Source organism: Monomorium pharaonis, chromosome 2 (genome assembly GCF_013373865.1).
Source record: "Monomorium pharaonis isolate MP-MQ-018 chromosome 2, ASM1337386v2, whole genome shotgun sequence".
NCBI lineage: Eukaryota > Metazoa > Arthropoda > Insecta > Hymenoptera > Formicidae > Monomorium > Monomorium pharaonis.
Genome location: NC_050468.1, coordinates 23,460,857 through 23,485,253, shown reverse-complemented (window position 1 = coordinate 23,485,253; position 24,397 = coordinate 23,460,857). Strand labels below are relative to the sequence as shown.

The 24,397-nt window shown below is 33.3% G+C and overlaps 1 protein-coding gene across 9 annotated transcripts; it reads left to right on the top strand.

Annotated features, from left to right (window-relative positions):
• The first annotated feature begins 222 nt into the window (after positions 1-222).
• Positions 223-15,673, top strand: LOC105835429 (neuroglian). Of its 9 annotated transcripts, none has more exons than XM_028194668.2 (14): positions 224-746; positions 2,513-2,551; positions 4,589-4,664; positions 4,803-4,826; positions 5,599-5,731; positions 6,449-7,864; positions 7,980-8,440; positions 8,927-9,283; positions 9,691-9,949; positions 10,028-10,348; positions 10,466-10,685; positions 10,955-11,111; positions 11,194-11,466; positions 13,667-15,673. In XM_028194668.2, exons 3-14 carry the CDS (start codon positions 4,604-4,606, stop codon positions 13,768-13,770), a joined length of 3,786 nt encoding a protein of 1,261 aa, XP_028050469.1. In that variant the 5' UTR covers positions 224-746; positions 2,513-2,551; positions 4,589-4,603; the 3' UTR covers positions 13,771-15,673. The 9 variants fall into 9 exon arrangements, with proteins under 9 accessions (XP_028050470.1, XP_012534176.1, XP_012534173.1 ...); XM_012678718.3 differs by lacking the exon at positions 2,513-2,551 and adding an exon at positions 12,221-12,313 and having other exon boundaries at positions 13,667-13,794; XM_036283423.1 differs by lacking the exon at positions 224-746 and adding an exon at positions 753-1,809.
• The last annotated feature ends 8,724 nt before the right edge of the window (positions 15,674-24,397 follow it).

Here is a 24,397-nt window from a genome sequence, read left to right as displayed (position 1 = left end):
ATCTACGTTGCATGTACGTAATATAAACTATAATTTTTTTAAGTTGAATTCTCATCATTGAGAGGAGAAGAGTAGGAGAGGTCGTATAGATTCATTTGTTTCGTTTTCTTGTACAAAGAAACAAAATACAAACCAAATGTAAATTCTAAATTGTACAAACAATAGAAAAAACAATTCATAAAATTGTTAACATATATATCTGACTTTTGTATTGATAAAAATAAAAATGTATATAACATTAAAAGTAAAAAGTAGATTATATCTAAAAAAAATTTACGAATCTAGCTTCTCTGATGTTCTGCTTTATTGGTTATGTAATATAGATTATATTTTACACTATAAAAACCCCAAACTCTGGGATAAAATATATGCGCAATCGAAGTATTATCGATATAATTGTTCTACAACCGATATCTGATATCTGATATAACGATCGAGTTATCCTTCAGTAGGGATAATGTTACCGACGGGATAAAACTCGGTCTCTTCTTTATCCGAGTTTTTCTAGCCTAGAGACGCCCGGGTACGCCAAACGCGGCGCGACAGGCGCGGCGCGTTAGCGCGCACACACGCACGCACGTACATACAATTGTACACAGGTAGGACGTCTACACGCACAAGATCGCGGTACCGTACGGTGGATTACGTATATCCGAGTCGGTGGTTCCCGTAGTTTTTTCGATGATGCTCTGGTGATAGCGACGTTCTCGGCACCGTGACCGCGCCACCGAACGCGCCCAGGAACGGTAAGTCTACCAAAAGACCGATCGACACCGATACGCTTCGTCGACGATCGCGCAGGCGAGGAAACGACGCGGACCGATCAATGCGATCACGAAGCGGGTGTGCCCGCTTTTTGCCTGCCCTGCCTCCCGTTCCCGTTCTTCGGCGTTTCTCGCCACGCCGTAGCGGCAGAAATCGCGTGGATTACGAGACGCTCGTCCACCTGACAAGTACCATCGGAACAGGACGCGCTCGAAATCCTCTCGTCGTCCCCCGGGGGGAAGGGTTTCTCAGGTTGTCAATTCGATCGCGCGTTTCCGCGAGACCCACGAAGGACGACGGAGTGAGATCATCGGCGGCCGCGGCGGCGACACGACGACGACGTCGTATCGAACGTCGTGTGCGACGACGCGCGTTTCGATCGGGCCTGGCGAGCGCCCGAATCCTCCTCCTCCTCCCGACGTGTCCCGGCGACGTCCGAGTGGTGGTCCCGCGGGCATCGATATAGCGTGCAATCCGTTCGACGCGTATGTGTGAAAATACACCGCGTTCCCCGCGAGTTCTCCACTTTTCTTTCGTTTTTTTTTCTTCCCGGCGCCCGGTGCACGCCCATTTTTTTCGCGTCACCATTGACAACCGTCGTCCCACAACATCTTGGCGAATTTGAAAATTTCGGATAATTGGGTCAGCTTCGATCTTGCGGCTGATTCATGCCGGGGGTTTTTAAGCGCACGCGCCCGTGTGCACGCGAGTGCGTGTGTGTGTGTTTGTGTGTGTGTGTGTGCGCACAATTTTGTGTTTACCGCAAAAGCGCCACGGGGTGCACGACCGCGGAGTGATGCATGATTAATTGAAGAAAATCGGACGGTACCACGTTCATTACCGCGTTGTCGCCGGATACGACGAACACTTACGATTATCGATCTTGCTCTCTTTTTTTTTTTTTTTTTTTAAATCAAGTGAATCCGAGTGTTGTTACGCGTCGCAACATTTGAACGGCTTTTGGAATGTGATGGTTCCGGAATCTTCCAAAAATCTCTGAAACAGTTTTCTTAAAGAGTCCAATACCCAACGTGATTATAATACGTATGTTGCAATAGGGTTTAATAATTGTTTATAAATTTACTGTTAATTTATGTGTATGATTACTCAAGGTTTTGGGAGAAAGCAAAAAGAATGCATATTATTACTAATAAACACTATTATTGATAACCTAACATACACTTGTTAAAACATTTTAGTAAAAGTGTACTAATTGGTGAAGATTCTTTGTGAAATGCATCTCTTATTTAACAAGAACCAAACGATTTATTAGCTAAACTGTAATTTGGAATTGGATGTTCTCAAACTTTTTTTGTTTATTTAAAATTTGAGAATCAATTTAATTGAAGGACAAAAGTATAAGCTATAATCTTTAGTTGTATTAATGATGATGATTAATGAATATGAATATCACAAAACTAAAGAAAGTTTTTTAAAGAAAAATGAATAAATGTTTTTATTATTTGACAAAATAATTTTTATTTAGAGCCGGTTGTTTCAACTTCTTGGTAAACTTACCTACCAAGTAAGCATGTGTTTATTTTCATTTCTTTTCTTAAATAAATAAAAACAAACATATATTTATCTGATAGGTAAGTTTACCAAGAAGTTGGAACAACGGACCCTTATTGTGATATCTCTAAACTGTAGAATTGTCACTTGTGAATTATATGTTTTTTTGTATTGTGTGCTAGGCTGAATTATACTTTGTTAGTGAAAACGTTTAATATTAAGGTATTTATTTTAGGGCTGATTGTTCCAACTTCTTGGTACACTTATCTATTAGGTAAGCATGTGTCTATCTTCAATTTTTTTCTAAATAAGTAGACATATTTATCTGATAGATAAGTTTATCAAGGCCCTTAGAAACTCACAAATATTTCTTTGAAATGTTCCATAACTGACCCTTCAAAATGTTTCTGATTGATTAAAATGTTTGAAAAACACTGCAAGAAAATCATTTTTTTACAAATAAAAGAAAATATTATTAACAATATAATTAAAATATAATAAGAAGCGTTTTAAAAAGTGAGCATGTATTTCAAAATAAAAATTTGATTTATTAAATTAATACCGTTTTGTTATCAACCAGTGTTATAAATTAGTGATTAAAATTAATGATTAATTTGTTTAACGAGCAATTGTTAATTATTTTTATTTACTTATTAAATACTCAAAATAATTATAATTACAACAATTTATTTTAATTAATTTATTTTATTAAAATTCCTAAGATTAATTTCAAGGCAACTACAAAATTGTTATATTGTGTATTATAATTAAGAATTAAATTTTTTGTCGTAATTATGATATTAATCATTAAATTAATTAATATCAATTTAATTGGATTTTCCCGTGGATTTTTCCCAATATTAATGTAAAGTTTTTAAGTTTATATGATTACTCTGACATAAAGTTACTTTTTTATTGTAATGTATAAACTTTTATTTTGCTTTTTACTTTTTTTTATGACTTCAGAAATCTGTTTAATCTTTTCCCAAAACATCTTCGAGGGAATAATTCTAAAGATTTTTTTGCATATGTTGACCATCCTGATCTTTTCTGGAAACACAATAGAATTTTTTTTTGTTCGGTTTGAAATGACAACCATGCGTCAATCGAATAACTATTACTTAGAATTAGAATGTGTGTTGTATTATTTTAACAAAGCTCTTTTCAATAAGCGAAGGTTCGTTTTGAGTACAAATGTTCTTTAATTCTTGTTTCTCACATTGAACACGACTCTGCATATGAGCGGCATATGTTCGCTAGTACAGTATATCTTAACGTCCTAGTAAAATATTCAATAAAAGGGCAATTTTCTCCCCTTTTCTGTACTTAAAAATATTGCACTGTGTCACGCATGTAACAGTACTCGGACGAACAATCTGGGAAGCTTTTGCAATCAATATAATACAAAAGATGCTTTCCCTACGTTTTCGTTTTTCTCGATTTTTAAGGCGATTTTAAGCAAATTCGAATTAATTTATTAAGTAATATCTGTACTATTTTATTAACGTGCTATTAATATTTTATTAATATTTCTTTTTTAATAAAATTTTTATTATATTTTAGCTTTATTCTTTAATTTTTTAGTTAATTGTTATCCAATTCTGTGTTTAAGGGGATGCTAAAGTGCCCATCAAACTTGATCGAGATCGATAATGTAGAGTCATATCATTAACAAGATTTTGTATGTATTTCTTTTATAGATTCGGAAATTCTTTTCCAGAATTAAAGTATATGTATTAATATTACCGTATGAACTGGATTTTATGCCGAGAATAAATGTTTTTCAGATTGTTCTTTTTCTAACTTATATCTGAATTTGCAGTTATAAAAAGTTTATAAAACTATTCTTTTTTTCTAGACTTTTAGTCTTAGTTTGAATTGCATGATATTGTGCGTATATGTTATCCCTAGAGGAATATGGTTAATTTTGTACATATATATCGTAGATTTTGTATATTAAACAAATATTGTCATCAAGTGACAGTTCTACGTACCAAAAATGAAATTTTTCGTTTTTGATATTTAATCGGCCGTATTCCTCTGTATTTTAGTGCGTACTTTAATTCTGTAAAAGAGTTTTGAGATTCTATAAAGCCAATTTAAAGATTAAGTTTAATTAAAAAATGTTGATAAAACAGACGACTTTAGGATTCCCTTAATTTATTTAATTAAACAGAAAAGAAAGACTGGAAATTAAGAATAATAAACTATACAGTTAGAAATTAATTCAGAATTGATTAAAGTTCCTTATTTCTCAATATAATTTTTGTTATGAAGAAAACCTTTGATAAACAAAATATTATTGTTTCAGCTTTCTGAATACGAAATGACAATGAGACTCGTCGTGTGTATTGTTTCCACGCTGGTGTTTGGAGCATCAGCTATAAGTGAGTATAAATAATTCAATTGTTTGTGAATACCTTTCAAATTATGATCAATTATAGTTAAGCTCTTTATCCTATTACGATACAAATTCTAATGAATCTCTCCATTAAAATTGTGATTTTCTTTATTTTCAATTATAGTACGTGTCCCGGATAACGTAGAAGGTGAAACACCCTATTATAGAAATTATTTTTTTTATATTCGTGCTTTCTATTATAAGCGATCTCTCATTCATACAAAACCATTTTTTGCAACAGAATAAATTTTCTACACGGGGCTGCTATGTCTTTGTGTATTCACATATTTACATATACATATTTGTTTATACTCCAAATCATATTCTCAATATTTATACATTTACATTTACACAATTACATCTGTGTATAGATTACCTTTGGCTGTTGGCAAAATGTGCGCGAAACATTTCATGAAAGCATAATCTAAATATTCTAAATCATTTCTATGTGAATAGTGTTATCACATACTTTATATTGTTTTTACATATGTGATGCAACATAATTCCAACATGTATACGACAATACAACATAAACATAACATAATTCCGATATGCGAGCTGTAGAATATTATTTTTATTAGATCCCAGATTTGTTAGTTTCAAAGTATCTGTATGTATTTGTACATATTTTTTAAAGAATGTTGATTTTTTTCCTACCATGTATTTGTTTTTGTTCTTTTTACATTTTTTACATGTGGTACACTTATTTTAATTAGGTTATAGCGAACTGTGGCTGACCTTATCATAATTAAGTTAAAAATCATCAAGATCATCCATCATAGCGGCGTCTTATTACATTAAACATGATTATAAATGTCTCTTGTCCGATTCTTGTTTAGATTATATTTGTGTATTTCTTTTTTTACTAGTTTACCTTTATTTCAATAGCATAATTGATCTAATACGTTTTTGTTTATTAGTTCAATCGCCGCCACGAATATCTAAACAGCCGCCTACGGACGAGCAGCTGTTTCAAGTGGCTCAAACAAAAGTCAATGAGAATGATAAACCATTTCTAATTGAATGCGAAGCGGAAGGAGAGCCAGTTCCAACGTAAGTATTTTTTTTAAGACTTTGTTTATTGAATGAATGTATCACAAATCTTTAAGTCTTTTTGCACACACGCGCGTGCGCGCGCGCGCGCACACACACGCACGCACGCACGCACGCACGCACACGCTGATACTATGAGATAGTGCCTACAAGTGAAGTCAAGGAAATGGCTATTATGTAAATACCGTGACACTTGTTAAGTTGCTCAAGAACGGAATTCAAGAATGTACTTTCGGAATATCTCATTCATAAAGTTTCATTGCACTTACGTTGAGCTTATTCACTCGTGCAGTATAAAGAAGCCGGTGCAACCGGCGATCTTAATTACAAGGATGATCTCATAGCTTTAGGATGTGTGAAATAATCGACACTAATACAGATGTCTGACTTATCTACAATCATATGGGCGTTGGCTTTTTACATAAACAGATAAAAACTAATATATATAGTTTATATTTGTGAAAAAATAAAAAAAAACATTTATATATATATATATATATATATATATATATATGAAAAAAGACACATTATTAAATACTTATACTAAATTTATTATGTCATATGTTAAGTCTCAATAATTTTGTGTGTAAAAAATATATAATTAATATGCATATAATTATATAAAGAGAAATGTAATTATATAATTTACCTTTTCTAGCTTTATTATTAGAATGATTTGACGCATAAGAAATTTTAATATTATTTAATATTATATAGATATCGTTGGATTAAAAATGGAAAGAACTTTGAGTGGCCAGCGTATGACGATCGCATTTCTCAACAGCCTGGTAGAGGCACATTGGTAATCTCGAGACCGAGAGACGAGGACTTGGGGCAATACCAGTGCTTCGCCGAGAACGAATGGGGTATAGCTACGTCGAATTCGGTGTTTGTTCGAAAGGCCGAATTAAATTCGTTTAAGGATGAAAATCCGATGACCTTGAACGCGAACGAGGGCTCCCCCTTCAAACTTACCTGCCAACCACCCGATGGTTGGCCTAAGCCAAACGTTTATTGGTTGATTCAGGATATTGCTGGTGGTATCAAGTCAATCAATAACTCGAGAATGACCCTCGATCCAGAGGGTAATCTCTGGTTTAGTAATGTCACGAGAAACGACGCCTCGGACGATTTTTACTACGCCTGTGCCGCCACATCTGTGTTCAGAAATGAATACAAAGTAGGCAACAAGGTTTTGCTAAATGTAATATCTACGGGTGCGTCAGCCGGCCAGAACAAACATCCTCCTGAAAGGCAGTACGTCAGCAGGAAGAACGAGGTTGCTTTGCGTGGTAAGAAGGTAGAGCTGTACTGTATATTCGGCGGAACGCCTTTGCCGCAGATTGTTTGGAGCAAAAACGGTCAATTGCTCAAACCGAGCGATAGAATCACTCAAGGAAATTACGGCAAATCTCTTATCATAAAACACGTCAATTTTGAGGACGAGGGAAAATATACCTGCGAGGCATCTAACGGAGTGGGATCAGCTCAGTCGTATTCCATAAACTTGCAAGTAATGGCCGTACCGTATTTCACTGTTGAGCCGGAATTCGTGAATGCCGCGGAGGACGAGACTGTGGAGATTAGATGTGAGGCTAGCGGAGTGCCCGTTCCCGAGATCAAGTGGATCCACAATGGTAAACCGATATCTGAAGCGCCGCCGAACAGTAGGAGAAAGGTCACACCGAATTCCATTATTATTGAGAGGCTGGTGAAAAAAGACACGGGAAATTACGGGTGTAACGCTACTAATTCGTTAGGATACGTATACAAGGACGTGTACGTGAACGTGTTGGCACTCTATCCAGATATCACGCAACCGCCCATGGACTTGAGCACGGTCGATGGCAAAACCATTCGAATCACGTGTCGCGTTTTCGGCGCGCCTAAGCCCGAGGTCAAGTGGGTTAGGAACGGATTGGAATTGACCGGCGGTCGTTACAAGACCCTGGACGTGGGTGATTTGGAAATCGAGAACGTGATATTCTTGGACGCTGGTATTTACACATGTTACGCTTCCAATAAATTTGGCGAGGTGAATGCATCCGCGAGCTTGGTGGTAAAAGAGCACACCAAGATAACGGACAAACCGGAAGATTACGAGGTTGCAGCGGGTTCCACGGCTACATTTAGGTAAAATTTTATAAACTATTTTAAGAAACATTGAATGTAGGTGTATTTCAATAGAAGTCAAAATAGATCTGATGTGCATTAGAAAATATCGTCTAATTTTTTTTCTATGTTTTAGATGCAATGCCGTTGGCGATCCCACTCTACCTCTCACCATAGACTGGCTGAGCAATGGTGAACCAATAGACTTTGAAATGGAACCAAGATTTATAAGAAGCACCGATTATTCTTTGATGATCACAAAGACCACTGAATTAGATTCCGGTATCTACACGTGTGTCGCCCGTACTGAGCTCGATGAGGCGAGAGCGCAAGCGACGCTGATAGTTCAGGATGTACCTAATGCGCCAAGATTAGTCGGCATTAAATGCAAATCTGATTCGGCTATGGTCGAATGGGTACCTATGGGAGATAATAGAGCTCCTATTCTGCGTTACACAATCCAATACAATACCACTTTTACACCGGATACCTGGGAAATATCTAAAGATCATGTTCCAGCTTCAGACCTGAGATACGAAGTGCCCATGTCACCCTGGGCTAACTACACATTCCGCGTTCTTGCGTGGAATAAAATAGGTGAGACTTTATCTCTGAAAATGAAAAAAAAAGTTATATAAAGTTTATTTAAGTTGCAATGATATACAGTTTAATGTGCTATATAATACATCAGATACTAACTCTTTTGCAATCAAACGGGATATTAATAGCGCGGTTAATGTTTTGTTGGTTTTCATACTATACAATTTATATGTTAATATAAAGTATTTAATAACTGATTAAATTGTGTTTTTATTTATGTACATGTAAAATTTAGCATTGGGATTAATTTTGTTGACAATCGAAATGGAATGAACATGGGAATGGGGAAAAGAATTGATTGAAAGGATTAAAAAAAGGATTCTGTGATAAGGGGAAAAGGGAAGGAAATGAAAGATTTGTTTTATATTTTGAGGGAAGAAGCCACTATATGGCGTATAGTTAAAGGGTTAATTATGATTTTCGAGTCGATTTATTATCTTCTCTTTAAGACACTTATAAACTGACATTTATTTTCTGACGCAGGCTCTTCTCTTCCGTCACCACACAGCGATGTTTGTACTACCGAGCCGGATGTTCCTTTTAAAAATCCGGACAATGTCATGGGCAAGGGTACAACGCCACAAAATTTAGTTATTTCGTGGACAACCATGCCACAGATAGAACATAATGGGCCCAAATTTCTATACAAGGTATTTTATAAAAGAGATATACCAGGTGAGAACTGGGTTACAGTTGATGTACACGATTGGAGGAAGAATAATGTGCTGGTGGAAAATCAACCTACTTATCAGAAATACAAAATTAAAGTTGTCGCAATAAACGAGAAAGGAGAATGTAGAATTCCTGCCGTCGAAGTTACTGGATTCTCGGGAGAAGACGGTAATTTGCTGATTAACTGTATTATTATTACAATATACTAAAGCCCTGTGTCCAATGGAAGAAATATTAGGAATTCTTGTTAGGAATTAATATTTAATATTTATTTTTAACAGAAGGAAATAAGAATTTGAGATTAAACATAATTCACAATGCATACAAATAAAATATGTGATATAAATTATATAATACACAACATAACTTATTATCTATTTTTATTTATTTTTTATTAATTGTCTATTTATAGTACTTACATAAAACATAGAGAAAACTGAGTCTAAAATTCTAATTCCTATTTTAATTCTTAATTTAATATTTTTGCATTGTACGTAGAGAGCTAAGATTATTTTAATATCAATATTTGCGTAATATGACTTTTCAGTTTGTAAAACGTTAAATCGCTATTTCAGTACCTCTACAAGCACCTGGTAATTTTACACTAAATCAAATAAAATCGGGAACAACCGCGCAGCTGTCGTGGAGTCCGGTACCCGAAGAATCGGTAAGAGGCGAACTGCATGGGTACAAGATTCAAACGTGGACGGATAAAGACGGCGAGAAGGGAATGCGCGAGATTGATATTCGCGGTGGAAATAAAACGCACGCATTAATCACGAAATTCGTTCCATATAGCAAAAATTTTGCGAGAATACTCGCTTACAATGGCAGGTAATAACGTTTTATTAATTATATATTGTCATATTTTGTTTTTCAGCTACTTTGTTTTTAAATAATCATTTTGTGTAGATACGTTGGTCCTGCGTCTGAAACTTTAAGCTTTGACATGCCGGAGGGAGTACCAGGAACGGTACTCAGTCTCGAAGCATTTCCCATGGGATCCAGTGCACTATTTCTAGTGTGGACACGACCTGCGGAACCGAACGGTATTTTAACCGGATATAAAATTTATTATCAAGTTGTGAACGGCACAAAGTTGGGGACGTTACTTGAGAGAAAGCCGCACGTTATGGATCCACAAGCTACGAGTGCCAAATTAGCCTCATTAGCGCCTGATACGATATATCGCGTTCACATACGTGCCACAACCAGGGTCGGTGAAGGCAATGAGTAAGTATTTCAATTGTAAGAACGAAATTAAATGTCAGTAACACTTTATCATAACATTGTAAGGAGGTAAACATTATTTTATATTATTTTATGTATGTTGCTTATATATTTCCTCAGCTATTTTATTGAACAAAAGACAAGAACGTCTCAACGACCTGACATCCCACAATTTACATGGGAAACTATACCAGTGGAGAATGGATACTCAAACGTAAGGGTTATTTGGTTGCCGAATTTGAATGGTAATCCAGGAAGTCATTTCTTTGTCAAGTATAAGCTGAAAGGCGAGACGATATCTTTGGAGACATCTCCCGAATTCCAATCGAATACTATTGAGGTATGTTTATAATGATAAATTATTTATGCACAAGGTTCTCTAATATCTCCTTTTTAATGTGTGAACTCTAACCAAAATTTTTTAAATTATATATATTTAACTCAGATTATCATGCTTGGATTATTGTATTATTAGTATTGTATATCATTAAATTTGCGTTATAATCTAAAACTATATTCTATTCTATTATATTATAATATAAACTTCTATTCTATTCTATTATATTATAAACAAAATACGTAATTATTACAAATTTTTAAATCACACAGATTCGCGGTCTTCAAAGCGGTGAAGTTTATGTGATGTCGGTTGTCGCTGTCGACGGAGACTACATGAGTGAGAGTGCCCCTCAAGAAGTAGAAACGAGTAGCGAAGGACCAATTATTCAACCGAAGGAGAATGTCGCGACAGCCGGCTGGTTTATAGGTAATGTTTTTTTTCCTAATCAAATTTTTAGATCAATGTCTTTGACGGATGGTATATATCGAAAACGTTATTTTTTTCACAGGAATGATGCTAGCGATCGCCATCCTTCTTTTGGTGCTGATAATCGTTTGCGTGATTAAACGAAACAGAGGTGGAAAGTACGCTGTACACGAGCGTGAGTTGGCTGCTGGGCGCGGAGATTATCCCGATGAAGGTGGATTCCACGAGTATTCACAACCGTTAGATACCAAATCGGCAGGTGGACGTGCGTCCTTAGCGTCTTCTTCTCATCAGGATGGCAAACATCCTGAATCCGATACTGATTCTATGGCAGAGTATGGTGATGGTGATACAGGTAAATTGATTTAGAATTCTATATGACTTTGTTTAGCTAAAAACAGATCTACAATGTTAGAAGTCCTTGATATGTAATTAAAAATATTTACTGCATGTGTTTTTTAAATATCATCAAATATTGTAGTAACTGATTAGTTGTTCATACATAACATACTGTTACTACAATGTACAATCAAATTTTTTCTTTAATTTATATATATTTTAATAGCATATGCAATAAAATGCTATGCACTCAATTCATGTAGTCAGAAAAAAACAAAATGTAGCGTAAATTGTACACGTATGTATAATATATGCGTATGCGAAACAAAAATATAAAAAAATAGCGTAAGAGAAAGAGAGAAAATAAATTAATATATCAGTCGAGAGTAGAGAAGTTAAAAAAGAGAAGAGATGAGAGAATTTGGCTTTTATAAAATAGGGTACGTATTGTGAATTATTGTTGCAACATATATAAATGCACCAAATTTTAATATGTTTGTAATTAATACCTTTATTTTTAATATCTAATATAGAAGGCACAATGAAATAGCGAATCTCATATTTTATGTGAGCACAGTTGAGTTTATTTTCACACTTATTTAAATTTTTCTTGTACTGTGATTGTGCTTCTTTTTTTGTAAACACTTCACAGCCGCAGTTATTAATAAGTTGTATTTATTTATATTTATATTTTAGACTATTTTATTTTTAATTTTTTATGTATATTTTGTTATATATATTTTATTTGCTTCATTGCTTGACTCATACAGAGGGCATGAACGAAGATGGTTCTTTCATTGGTCAGTATGGCCGACATCGTAAGCAGGAACCAAATTCGCAGGCATTTGCCACTCTAGTCTAAGGTAAGTTCAATAAATGTGTTTTTGAAATAAAATTTGTAATATGAAATGTAAATTCCTCAAATGGTTATCTATCTCATACTTTTTATTTAAATATTTTCACTTAAACCTTCTATTCTTCAATCAACTTTGTCGAGACATATACGAGGTAAAGGTTTGGATATGTTGATCATGTCGACATTTAATTAATTTTTACATGGAGTCACGTATCATCTTAGTAAATGTTTTTAACACTTAAGGGAATCTTCTACTCTCTACTGTAAAGAGTGAATTTCAACGCTATTTTTGGAAATTTTTTGTGAAAAACTTATAAGGTTTTTTGAGATCGGGGTTTTTTGGGATCGGGGTTTTTCTGTTATATTAGTACACTTTTAAAGTTCATTTTAATATTTTATTTATTAAAAAATATTAATAAATAAAAAAGTTATAATGATGCAAAGTTATGCATGTAAAAAAAGTGTCTAAATTATCACAGTGATTCCGACTTTTATAGTTACTTAAATCAAAAAGACCAAAAAGATTCCTAATTAGTAAGACATTGGCTATAGCCCTTACCAGAATTGTTATTAAAAAATTGAAATTTGCATAATGGCGTTATTTGAAAGAAAAAATTCTTTCAAATTTTTTTACGTTTTTTTTCATACAACAAATTACTGTAAAATTAATAAAAATAATTTTTTTAGCTTGATTGAGGTAGGGGCTATAGCGACATATCTACTAAATACGTGTACAAAACCCTATCTCAATCGGACAATTAGAACCCGAGATATCACTGCGATTAGTTTGAAAAATATGGTTTAGAGAAAAACGCGTTTTAAAGTTTTTCGTATCAATTTCATATGATTGATATGACGTATGAATAACGTTACTTACATTAATCGGCGATGTTTGCACCGTACAGTGAACTTTCCTTGTTCTTATAAAACTCATTTAAAACTGATCTTTTGTCCCTACGATTTATCCTTTCTTGATTCTGGATGTAGACAGCTTCTAAGCGCAAAGCGCACACTGAACACTGCTCTTTATTATGTGCTATAACTTTATTAATTTTGTGAATTGGGCAAAATCCTTTTGTAGACATATTTTCTATACTCTATAATATACTTTACAAAATATACAAAAAAATTTTTTCAATTTTTTGGACTTGCTACAGTAGAAGACCCCCTTAAACTGCATCTTTGCTTCAATAAATTAAAAAATTAAAACATTTATATATCTTATAAAAGTGCACGCTGTGTGACGTTTGTAGCAATGTCCATTATTACTTTATTATTTTAAAATAAAAAACACATCTATATAGTGTTATATTTTTATACATTATTCTGTGTAAATAATAGAATTCGTTATTTGTTCTAGGGCGTTTTACGGAAGATGGATCCTTCATCGGACAATACGGACCTAAAGGCAGACCAGAGGAGACACCATCCATTCCGACTGGTACTATGGCCACGTACGTGTAACATCCGCAACTAACTTAATCAAAGCCGCATAAAAAATTTTTCTCGTTACGGTCAAGGATTTTCCCAATCCTTGGCTATTGCAGCAGCTCTGCTATGCACCTTGCGCTGGGCGCAATGTCCAACACTATACTGCCAATTAGACTCTGAGTTTTGGGTTTTATAATTTCTGTAGTAACCGTGACTGCTGTTTCTTACAATCGTTCAGAATATTATAGATTGTTAATATTTATGAGTTTTTTAATTCAGTTAAAATACTATGACATACTAAATTTTTAACTAAAGTTTTTTTAGAAATATAATGGAAGTGGTGTATGTACATACAAGATTAATTTCTTATGACTAATTATTATTTACTTTATACATAATATTATAAATGTTGACGATCAATTATATCTCTATTTTAATTATAAAACCCAAAAACATTATAGGTGTTTCATAGCGTGCAAGCTATTTATGAAAATAGTATCGTAGAAATTATTCTAATAGAATTGACCGTAATATTGACAAAGCCAGGTTGAAATAGACACTCTGATTGGTAACAAGATATACGAATTGCATTTGTGTTATTGCCAAACTTATGCAAATGCAAAGTACTTTTAAGACTGCATGTAGTATCCAATGTATTTTACAAAATGATTTCTAAATTTTGTGTATTGATTTCTAGTTTTATGAACGTGTGTATATATTTCTTTTAACATAGTATTAAATGTAATTTTTTAAAAAGCATTGTAATTAAAAAATAACAAATTGAGAAATGATTTTATTAAAACTAAGCATTGCTTATCTTGATACAAGTACTAAATAACCTTTAAAATAATTGATTTAGGCTCAAATATTTTTTGTTTATACTTGTTTTCTTGTTAAAATTTAAATTAAAATTTTTTTTACATTTTAAATTGTCTTTCAAGAGTGTAGAGTATTTTAGTGTATTATAAAGGAAAGAATATTTTGTAATATTACAATATTTAAATAATAAACAAATACGAGCAGTAATATTTTAAAAACCTGCTTTAAAACATTTATTTAATTTTTTTTTCATCGGAGAGCATAAAAAATTAAATATAAATGTAAAATAAAAGAAAATTATTTTGAAGAAGAGTTTAAGTACTTGTACAAATAAGCAATAAAACTGCAAAATTCAGTTAAAACATTCTTTTATTACAATAACATGTCATATTGAATAATTACATATTAAAATATAATTACATATTAAAATATATTTAAAAGGATAATTAAATCTTGGTGCCTACATTGGACTTATAAATATCTGTAATAACGCTTACTAATTTTTAAAACGCAATTTGCAAAAGTGATTTCTTGCTTTAAGTGGAATATAGTATAATCTACGTGACAAGAGCTTACACAGAAGAAAATTTATAAAATCAAAATCATTGAAATTAATATAATAAAATAGAAAATGTTTGAAAAATGTTTGCTGTTTCACATGCATAAAAACTAAATTATTGATATTAAAAACATTGATATTAAAAATGACAAATAGTATGACGTCAATTTTGTACGCGGCTTTTGTAATATATTAAAATTATCTGATTTCTAATCTAATTTGAAATAGGAATGCCTAATATTAATGAGTGATACTGCATATTTACATGCAATCTTGTGTGAAAATGAAGAATCACTATAAATGACAGTGTCGCAATCTGGCTTCGACTGATTTTAACTTTTAATCTTGTAATGGACGGTTATATTAAGAATCTCTAGCCGCGATCAATTTTTACTCTGCCGAAAAAGGGCCAAATCTAAACAAACGAATAATAATCTATAATTATCATGCACTTTACACTTTATTATTAACATACACACTTTACACACGTGGACGCGTGTATACGCAAAAATAATAAGGATACGCGAGAGATAGTAAAGAATAAAGTAATATTGAAGAGAAGATTGTATATGCACTATAGGTAGATAACAGAAATCGCAAGGCCTCTATAAATAACTGTTGCTTTTGTATGTGAAACATGCTTCGACGAAAACCCTTTTATTTTTATGAGAGTTTACTTTGCTTTTTGGTAATTTTATTATAATCCAATAATTCTAAGATATTGCTATTATTATTTAATATATGAAAATATTAAATATATAAATATATATAGAAATGAAGAGAGACGGAAAAAGAGAGAAGAAAACAGAGACATATATATATATATATATTAATTATGAATTATTATGCGAGTAATTTTTAAAAAGACGATCATAACAAAGCAACTATAATTATTATTACTTAGTGTATGGGATGTTAAAATTTGTTTAAACCTTTAAGTACAATTTGTACAATTTGTTTAGATAACCGTTAAGTTAAATGTAGTCAATGCGATGTACAGGTTGTCTGCAAAAGTGTCGCAAGCAAATATGTCAGGTACAAAGATAAAGTGAAACAAAGATAGGTACAAAGTGTATAATATTTATGATACATACATATGTATGAAGGATCACGAAGTATAGTATTCTTAAATGATATATCTTATACCAGACGGGACAAGATTTTTTCACGATAAATTCTTATTCTACGAAGAACGTCCTTATACTGGATACAGAATTATTCTTCTAATTAAAATATATTTGTTACGGTCTTTTTTGCCGAACATCCTGTACAGGTGACTTGGACGTCACACGATTAAGGTTTCTTTTTAATTATGGATTAAGTCATAATTTCCCAAATATTTATTTTTTCGGAAAATTCCCTAAATAAATCGCTGTGGCGAGTAACTTTGTTTTCTGTTAGCAAGTAAATCTTTTCTCTTAAAACATGAAGTTAAATAATGGACCTTACACTGACTTTACACACTCAGAGATTCAATTCTTTTCTTTTTATGTGGCACCGTCTCGCAAATGCGGACGAAATGATCAGAATCTATTGGTATACAAATCTATCCATCTAACTTTTTACTGCATAATCTATCAAATTTTAATATAAGACAATAAAAGCGATTAATTTTGTTGGACAAGAAAAAGATCAGAAACCTTAAAAAATCTTTAATGCATTTGACCCGGTCACGTTCGTGACTGTGGGAAGCTTTTCAAAAATTTTTGTTTAGGACAAGAAACTCCTAAACACATTTCCTAAACAGATCTCCGTTATGCGGACTGTGTAGAGATTCATCACTGAAAGGAAGAAAAAGGTGTGAAGCGTGATTTCAAAAGAAAATAGAATGGAAAACTCAGAAGGGTACTCGCCACGTGATGCTTTGGAAATTCGAATCCATATAATACAACTGAAAAATATTCAGCACATACGGTGGCGACAGCTTAACAAACGTGGAATCTGTTTCCATTGATTTTTTTCCTGGACATATGACTTTAAAAGAGCTAACAGTAGCTCGTATTTCTGACTTTGACGAATTGACAAAGGACCAAAACCCATTTCACACGATTCGGATAAATTTTCACAAAAAGACTAAACAGATCAACATCTCGTAAGAAAAAGGAATAGAAATTATTTGTACCTTGATCTAATCCATTTCATTGGCTTATTGTAATAAGAAAAATGTGTTTTCGTATTATTATATGTCCGTTATGATGTTATTACATATTGACGTTAAAAGAATGGCTTACGTTAATTAGGTGAAGCGTAAACTTCTAGGTGATTGCAACGATTAAAGACTGGGTAAGCGGTGTTATATTCGACCGAAGAAATTAGAAGTTAATTTGATGCGATGCTACATAATTTTTATGTCACTTATAGTACACGTACATACCGGAAAGTAATAACGGGCGATATTAACGATATGCGAGACAACTCAATATCGCCACAAGTACAACAGTGCAGTCTTTGAACTTCGGCACTTAAAGCCGCAATTACATAGGTAGACAAATAATTGTATTCTAGAATCAATATCACTAATGCGCGACCGCTGGGGCAATAACCGAAAGTGACGAAATTAACGCCAAAGTGCTTCGAGTATCTCGATGTCCAAGTCACACATATACATAATACATGAACACACAAGCGCGTTTACATTCTTAGAGTATTTTTCTATTGCGCTAGCCTCGACCGAAACATAGCCAGAGATTCGTTCATTCTGCACCGTTGAATCATCAGTTAGACGCGTTAAAAGCTAATGTTATATACATATATATATATATACTTATATATATAAACTTCCAAACTTTCGCACGAGTATTTCGTACTTTCGTACGCTGTATTATTCTTTTATATATTTTCTTTTTTTTATAATTTTATACTTTGTATTAAAAAATAATTTGCGTTTTTTGCGCGATTGTATCTATTATATATAGATACGCGCTTTACGGCAGCCATCGGTCTTTCGACTGAGTTTCCGAAGTATTTGCGTTACCTCGACGAAGGGCGAGAATATCTATTGCTATTCTGCTTGATATTAGAATGCGTTTGCGACAAGGGAAATGATTCGTGACTTATTAAAGAGTGTTCATTGTATAACGAGCACACGTTACTCCGAAAAAAATAATCTAAAGTCTTGACTCTTTTTATAGTGCATTTTCTAGTGAATCTCAATTATTTTATAATACGCGAAGTGTTCATTCGATTAGCTCAATTGCAATCATATTACACATCATATCGACTATCTTGTTGAAACAAACGAAGATAGAGTCCTATCAAGTTAACAATAATTCGAGTTCCTGCATGCTCACTAACGTGTCTCTCAATTTTCCAATTTCAATACTCGTCAAACATTCGTTACTTAAAGATGTTACGATCGCCATTTCGGAGCGATCGCTGTAAAAAGAGTCGACGCGAAAACGATGAATCTCAAAAACGTAATTCAAGTTCGTGTGCCCGTTTACCGTGTAAATCCTTCATTGTATATTATCCTGATATTACTAATATGCCGATGTATTGTTCGCCGTTTATAATATTACATGTGCAGCTATAGAGAGCAGCATTTCGTACATTCTCGCATCGGCATCGATTTTAGATAATTTTTCTACGAGATAAAAGAATGCAAAAGACCGTCTAGAAATACTGGATAATGTGCAGAACTGTCCATCCGTTCGTGACGCTGTGAATAATTGCGAACTCGTATCGGAAATCACGCAGAAGCTACAAGCAATACAAAGAGGCACAAATGGCCTAACTTTCATCGTGACATTTCATCCGCACGCAAGAGAAGTTATTGCATAATCGCTCGCGCACGCGCGCGTGCGATCGGATGGGCCGTCCTGCATTGAATCTCATCTTTTCCTCATAAAGCAGCGAGTCCCGAGACCAGATCACAACGTTGTATAATAATTATTAAGTGAATAATTGTATTTCTTAATATTTAAGTTACTCATTCACAAACGTGATCGCATTGATACGCATCCCGATATTTGCCCGCATAATTCCCATGTCAGTAAAGAAAAAAGGAAAATAAAAAACGAATGAAATACACAAAAATGAGTACGATAGTTCACTCCACCTGTCGATGTATGTCCAATAATTCCACTGATGCTGATTTTGTCCAGTTACTCCTATTTGGTATGATAAAATTGAATTTATAATATAGGGGCTCGATTCTTGAATTCATTCGCAAGAAAACGTATGCGCAAATATCCGCTCTAACAGAAAAGTTGCAAGTTTATTGGTTAAAAGCCATACGATAGCCAATAAATTTTCAACTTTTCTGTAAGAACAGAATTTGCGAATACGTTTCTTTTGCAAATGAATTCAAGAATCGAGCCCCAGGTCAGGTTGTGTCTCTCTCTGTGTGTGTGTGTGTGTCGCTTTAAATTTAACTCGTATTAAGGTTAAACCCGTGCGATTAGATTTATTAAAATTATTAATTTAAAGTTATTAAACATTATATAAATAATAAAGGATAAAAAAACTTTTTAATGATGTAATTTTGTATTTCACATACAATTTTTCTACATATTTTAAAAGATAATTAAAAATTTTTTATATGTAATTTTAAACATTTATTTGTAAAATATATAAATTATAAATATTCATATACATATAAATAAACATATTGTTTATATATATTAATATTATGTAGAATTTATATATATATAATTTATTGAATATTAATGTATGTACAACTTTAAATATGTGTTGTGTGCGTCATGTACTTCACATTTTATTTGCATAGAAAGTTCAGGCAGCACCAACTTTCAAGTTTATTTACTTTCGGGGACACCTACACTATTATTAAAGATAGAAACAATCGTCGGGTTTAATTCCACTAAGCGAACACAGAAATCGAGCGAGATGTGACCGATAATGCGATTATGCTGGACAGGTTTTTTGCGTCCGTGTTCTCGATCTGTGAGCTACTACGGGTTCTTTCTTCCTCTCCCTCGTCGCGGTTACAGACGAATAAAGGATCGAGGGAGAATAAAGGGAGGCACAATCCGAGAGCCGCGGTCCACAGAAATATAACTGCGCTAACGAACGAACACATACGTTGAACGGTAACTTTTCGATCGCTCGGCCGCAATATCATTTAGCATCGGACAAAGCTTGAGAATCCATCATTGTCCAAATTTCATTATTAAATTATTTAATCTAAGGAACAAAGAGGAAAAAAATTATTTGTACAGAAGTACATGCTTCTCTAACAAAAATAATAATTGATAAATAAATGTAAAAAATAGAATAAAGAAAAGTCAGATATATGTTGATTGAAGAGGATTCTATAGCTCTTCCACGGAGAGGGGTTGCTAATTTTTTATACATATTTGGCGTGAGATCCTGCTCTTGTTCTATCGTATCGCTTATTTATCATATTTTAACTTTGCAAAAAAAAGATAATTTTGATGAGAATTCAATATACCGAGTAAAGCGCTAATAAGACTTAATTTTCTACATTTAGTCCAAATCGTTACACCAAAATTGCAGTTAAAAATAATAAAATTTTTATGTAAAATGCTTTAATGTAAAACATTGCTTTTCAAGTTATGTCATTATGAGCAAATGAGTGATACGAATTATAATAAATTTCGAAAAAAAAAAAGTTCTCGTTCAGATGAAATCCAACAGAAAAATTGACCGAAGAAAGCACATTTGAAGGAAAGCGCGTTCGGTTAAGGGTACCCTGTGTAGCCCTGTGAAATATTCGAGGGATCGTCTACCGCGTAGGAAGAGTCCACGACGATAAAATGTACGATTGATCTCGGATCCCATACGCGTTATACATGGGCTCGCGAACTGGAAAGCGACGAGAGCGACTATAAGAGCGTCCGCAAGCAGCAGGCAGGCAGGCAGGCAAGCAGCGCCGGGTTTATTCCTGATCGAATGTTTTTGCACGGCCGCCTCAATCCTAATTGAATTCGCTGTCGGCCGCTGTCGACTCGCGGAGCTGCACCGAGAACGGTGCGTATATATCACACGCGCCGTATATACGAATTTACTTTTCGTCACGTAATCGTGCGACAGAGTGGCGGGCGAAAACGAGAAACGGCGATATCACTCGAAATTCAGTTTCCTTTTTTTTTTTTTAAAGCGAAAACGGAAAGCGAAAATATTACAAATTCCGGTAAAAGAATAAAATTAAATTAATAGGGATTCTTGTTACCAGCTCGAATAATTTAAAATATAAAATATATATTTAATTTCGCCATTACTGGCCGAGCCAACATTGGATGTTCACGTGTATAATTTATTGTTTACAGTTATAATCGCTAACACATGAGAACTGCACGCCGATAAATTCGTCAGTCTTGAAACACAGTTTTTGACTGAAATATATAATATTACGAATTAAATTGAACTAGTAATGTAAGATCTCTCTATAAGATTCCTCTTTTCATTGAATTCCAGAAAAAAAAATCTGTAAAAAAGTTGCGAAAAATTATAACATCTCAGAATCAAGTTAAAACCAGATCGTGTTAGATTTTCCTTACATTTTTTTTACATCCGATAGTCGCGAAGATGATATCAAATGTTTTATGAAGATAAAATTATTTAAAAATATATTGTGCGATATCTCTGCGTGATATATAGAAAGTAGCAACATCCTGTCAATATACTTATATTATTTTTATATAATTGTCCGATTGAAAGACAAGTGAAAAAAAAATTATTAATATCATTCTAAATTGAAATTGTTTTAGAACGAAACAAAAATATGTTTCTAAGTTTAATTTGAAAGGATGAACCAGGCTTGGAATGATTAGAATCAGGCTATCTCAAATTTTTCTTCAAACCTTTCTACAGATATCTTTTTACCTTTCTACGATAAATCAAACGTTAATATCGAATGTTTTACGAAGATAAAAATATATATCTTTGCTTGATAAAGAAAGTAGCAACATCCTGTCAATATACTTGTGTTTTTTAAATATAATTGTTCGACTGAAAGACGAGCGAAAATAATAAGTATCATAATTAGTATCATTCTGAATTTAATATCTTCTTTTTGTTGAAAAGAGAGAGAGAGAGACAGAAAAATATGCTTTGATTTAAAAGGATTTGAAATTTCTCCGATTTAAAAGAATTAGAAGAATATATTCTAGAACATCTTGAATATTTCATTGCAGACTGCTTTACAAGCAGTAGTCACAAAGACTAACCGGGCCAAATATTTCAAGCAGGTAAAAAAATGTAAAGTCGGACGTTCAAAAATTCGCGACGGTTCGGGATATCTTCGGAAATATTCACGTAGCGTATGTACCGGAAGAAGAAAGACGAAGCAGGAAGGAGACGAGAGATGGAAACCTCAGCCGCGTAGGACAACAATGGACCACTTGTTAGGTAGCCCATCCCTCGACACTCAGGAATACAACGGATACTATTAGTTATTCATTGAAAGGTCTCTCTTAAGGCCGGATATCTCGGCTGATCGGTCTAGAAATAGATCTGATCCAGTTATTTGATTATCGGCGAATGCAAACCTTATTATCGGTCTCGGAAAACTATCGCTTCCTCACGAATGTCTTTACGTATTCATGCACAAGTATACCGCAAATAGGGTTCTGCGAATTATGAAATTGTGATAGTATCGTTGAATCTATGGCAGCAAAAATATATATATAAAATAGGACATCTGAAAATATTAAAAATAAGAAATTAAAATATTCAAAAGCTAGAAAAATGCGTAAAGTAAAAACGATACTGTGTTAACTAAAGTAACGCTTTTGCCCGTTTCAGTTATATTTATTTTTCAATAATATCAGCTCTCGATATTTCTCCTCTGTATTTTTCTTTCTTTTCCCCCAACTTGGATTAAATTTTTATATGCAGGAATGTCCGTAGTAATTTAAGCATTTTACGCGTTGAGCAGAATAATGATGCAAGCGCGTGATGCGGCGAATTTATGACACGGAAGTAAAATTCAATTGTCGACAAGATATGAGAAATGGGAGAGAGAGAAAATGCAAGAGACGAGCGAGAGACGGGAGGGATGGCAGGAAACCGGCGCGATCGGACGAAAGATGTTAAAAAACTGGTTCCCTCCGTCAAGATTTCTCATCAGTTTTTTCGTTAATTTGAATTTCGATTTCTACATACGTAGCTCTTGACAAGATCGTTTTAAACATTTTTTTTTAATAAATGATTGCAAATTAATATAAATTAGTTTCCGATTCGCGACAAATTGTGTGAACTACGAGAAATTTAAACGTGACTTTGTAAATATTCTTCTAATTTGATTAATCGCGAGGAAGAAAGGAAGCGAATTGAACAGTCAGGTAGATATGTTTACGAGAAGGAAAGTGTCAGATCGGAAAAAAATTATAGAAATTGCATTATAATTAATTGATTATAAACAAATGTATTCTTAAAATTCTGTGTAAGTGGAAAAAAATCGGGATTAAAATAAACTAGGTTGAAATTTTTTTATATTAGAGACTGAATTTGTTTAAAATAATATTCAATTTTTTTCAAAAATTTGTTTTTATTCGTTGTTTTTTCGCGTATATATGTATTTATAATACAATACATTATTTAATTTGATGTTACAAGTGTAAACTGAGTCTTCATTAATTTTTCACAGTTAACTCATGTTAATTATTATAACATGTTAATACAAATTTTGCACAAAGTTTAAAATTAACTTGTTAATAATTTAAACATCAGAAAAATTTAACGCAATTTTGTAGCTCGCGTTGAAATCTGGACTAGAATTCAAATTTATTTATAATTTTATATACCGTGTAAAATGCAAGAAACATTTAAACAATACAATTAAAATACACATACATACTCACGTATATTCTAACATATGTGTAAACTACACATACACCGAAAAATATCATTCTTATGTTAAGAAAAGGTGTTGTTCATTTTTTAGTTTTTTCCTTTTAAATGACGTTATCTTTGCAAAAAATATTCTTTTGAAAGGCATAAAATACATTTATTATTTATTTGAAACAAATAAATTTTTACTTATATTATAATCAAGAAAATTTTCCTCGTTGAAGATAACCGTGCTTTTATCAGATGAAAAAAGCAAATTATTGCTTTTCTTGGTGACATTCTTCTGCGTCCCCAATTGTTACAATACATATATGGCGTGTAAAATTATAAAATTACAAATAGCATTTCCCATTTTGAATTTCGCATATTGCAGATTATCCAAATGGAGCCTAAGACAGGGAAAAAAGCGCGCGGTGCGCGGAAGGGAGATACGTGGTCGCGACTCCGAGGCGCATCAAGGCGCATTGTGCACGCAGCCTTAACTCGCTCCCCGGCGTGCCCCGGGTC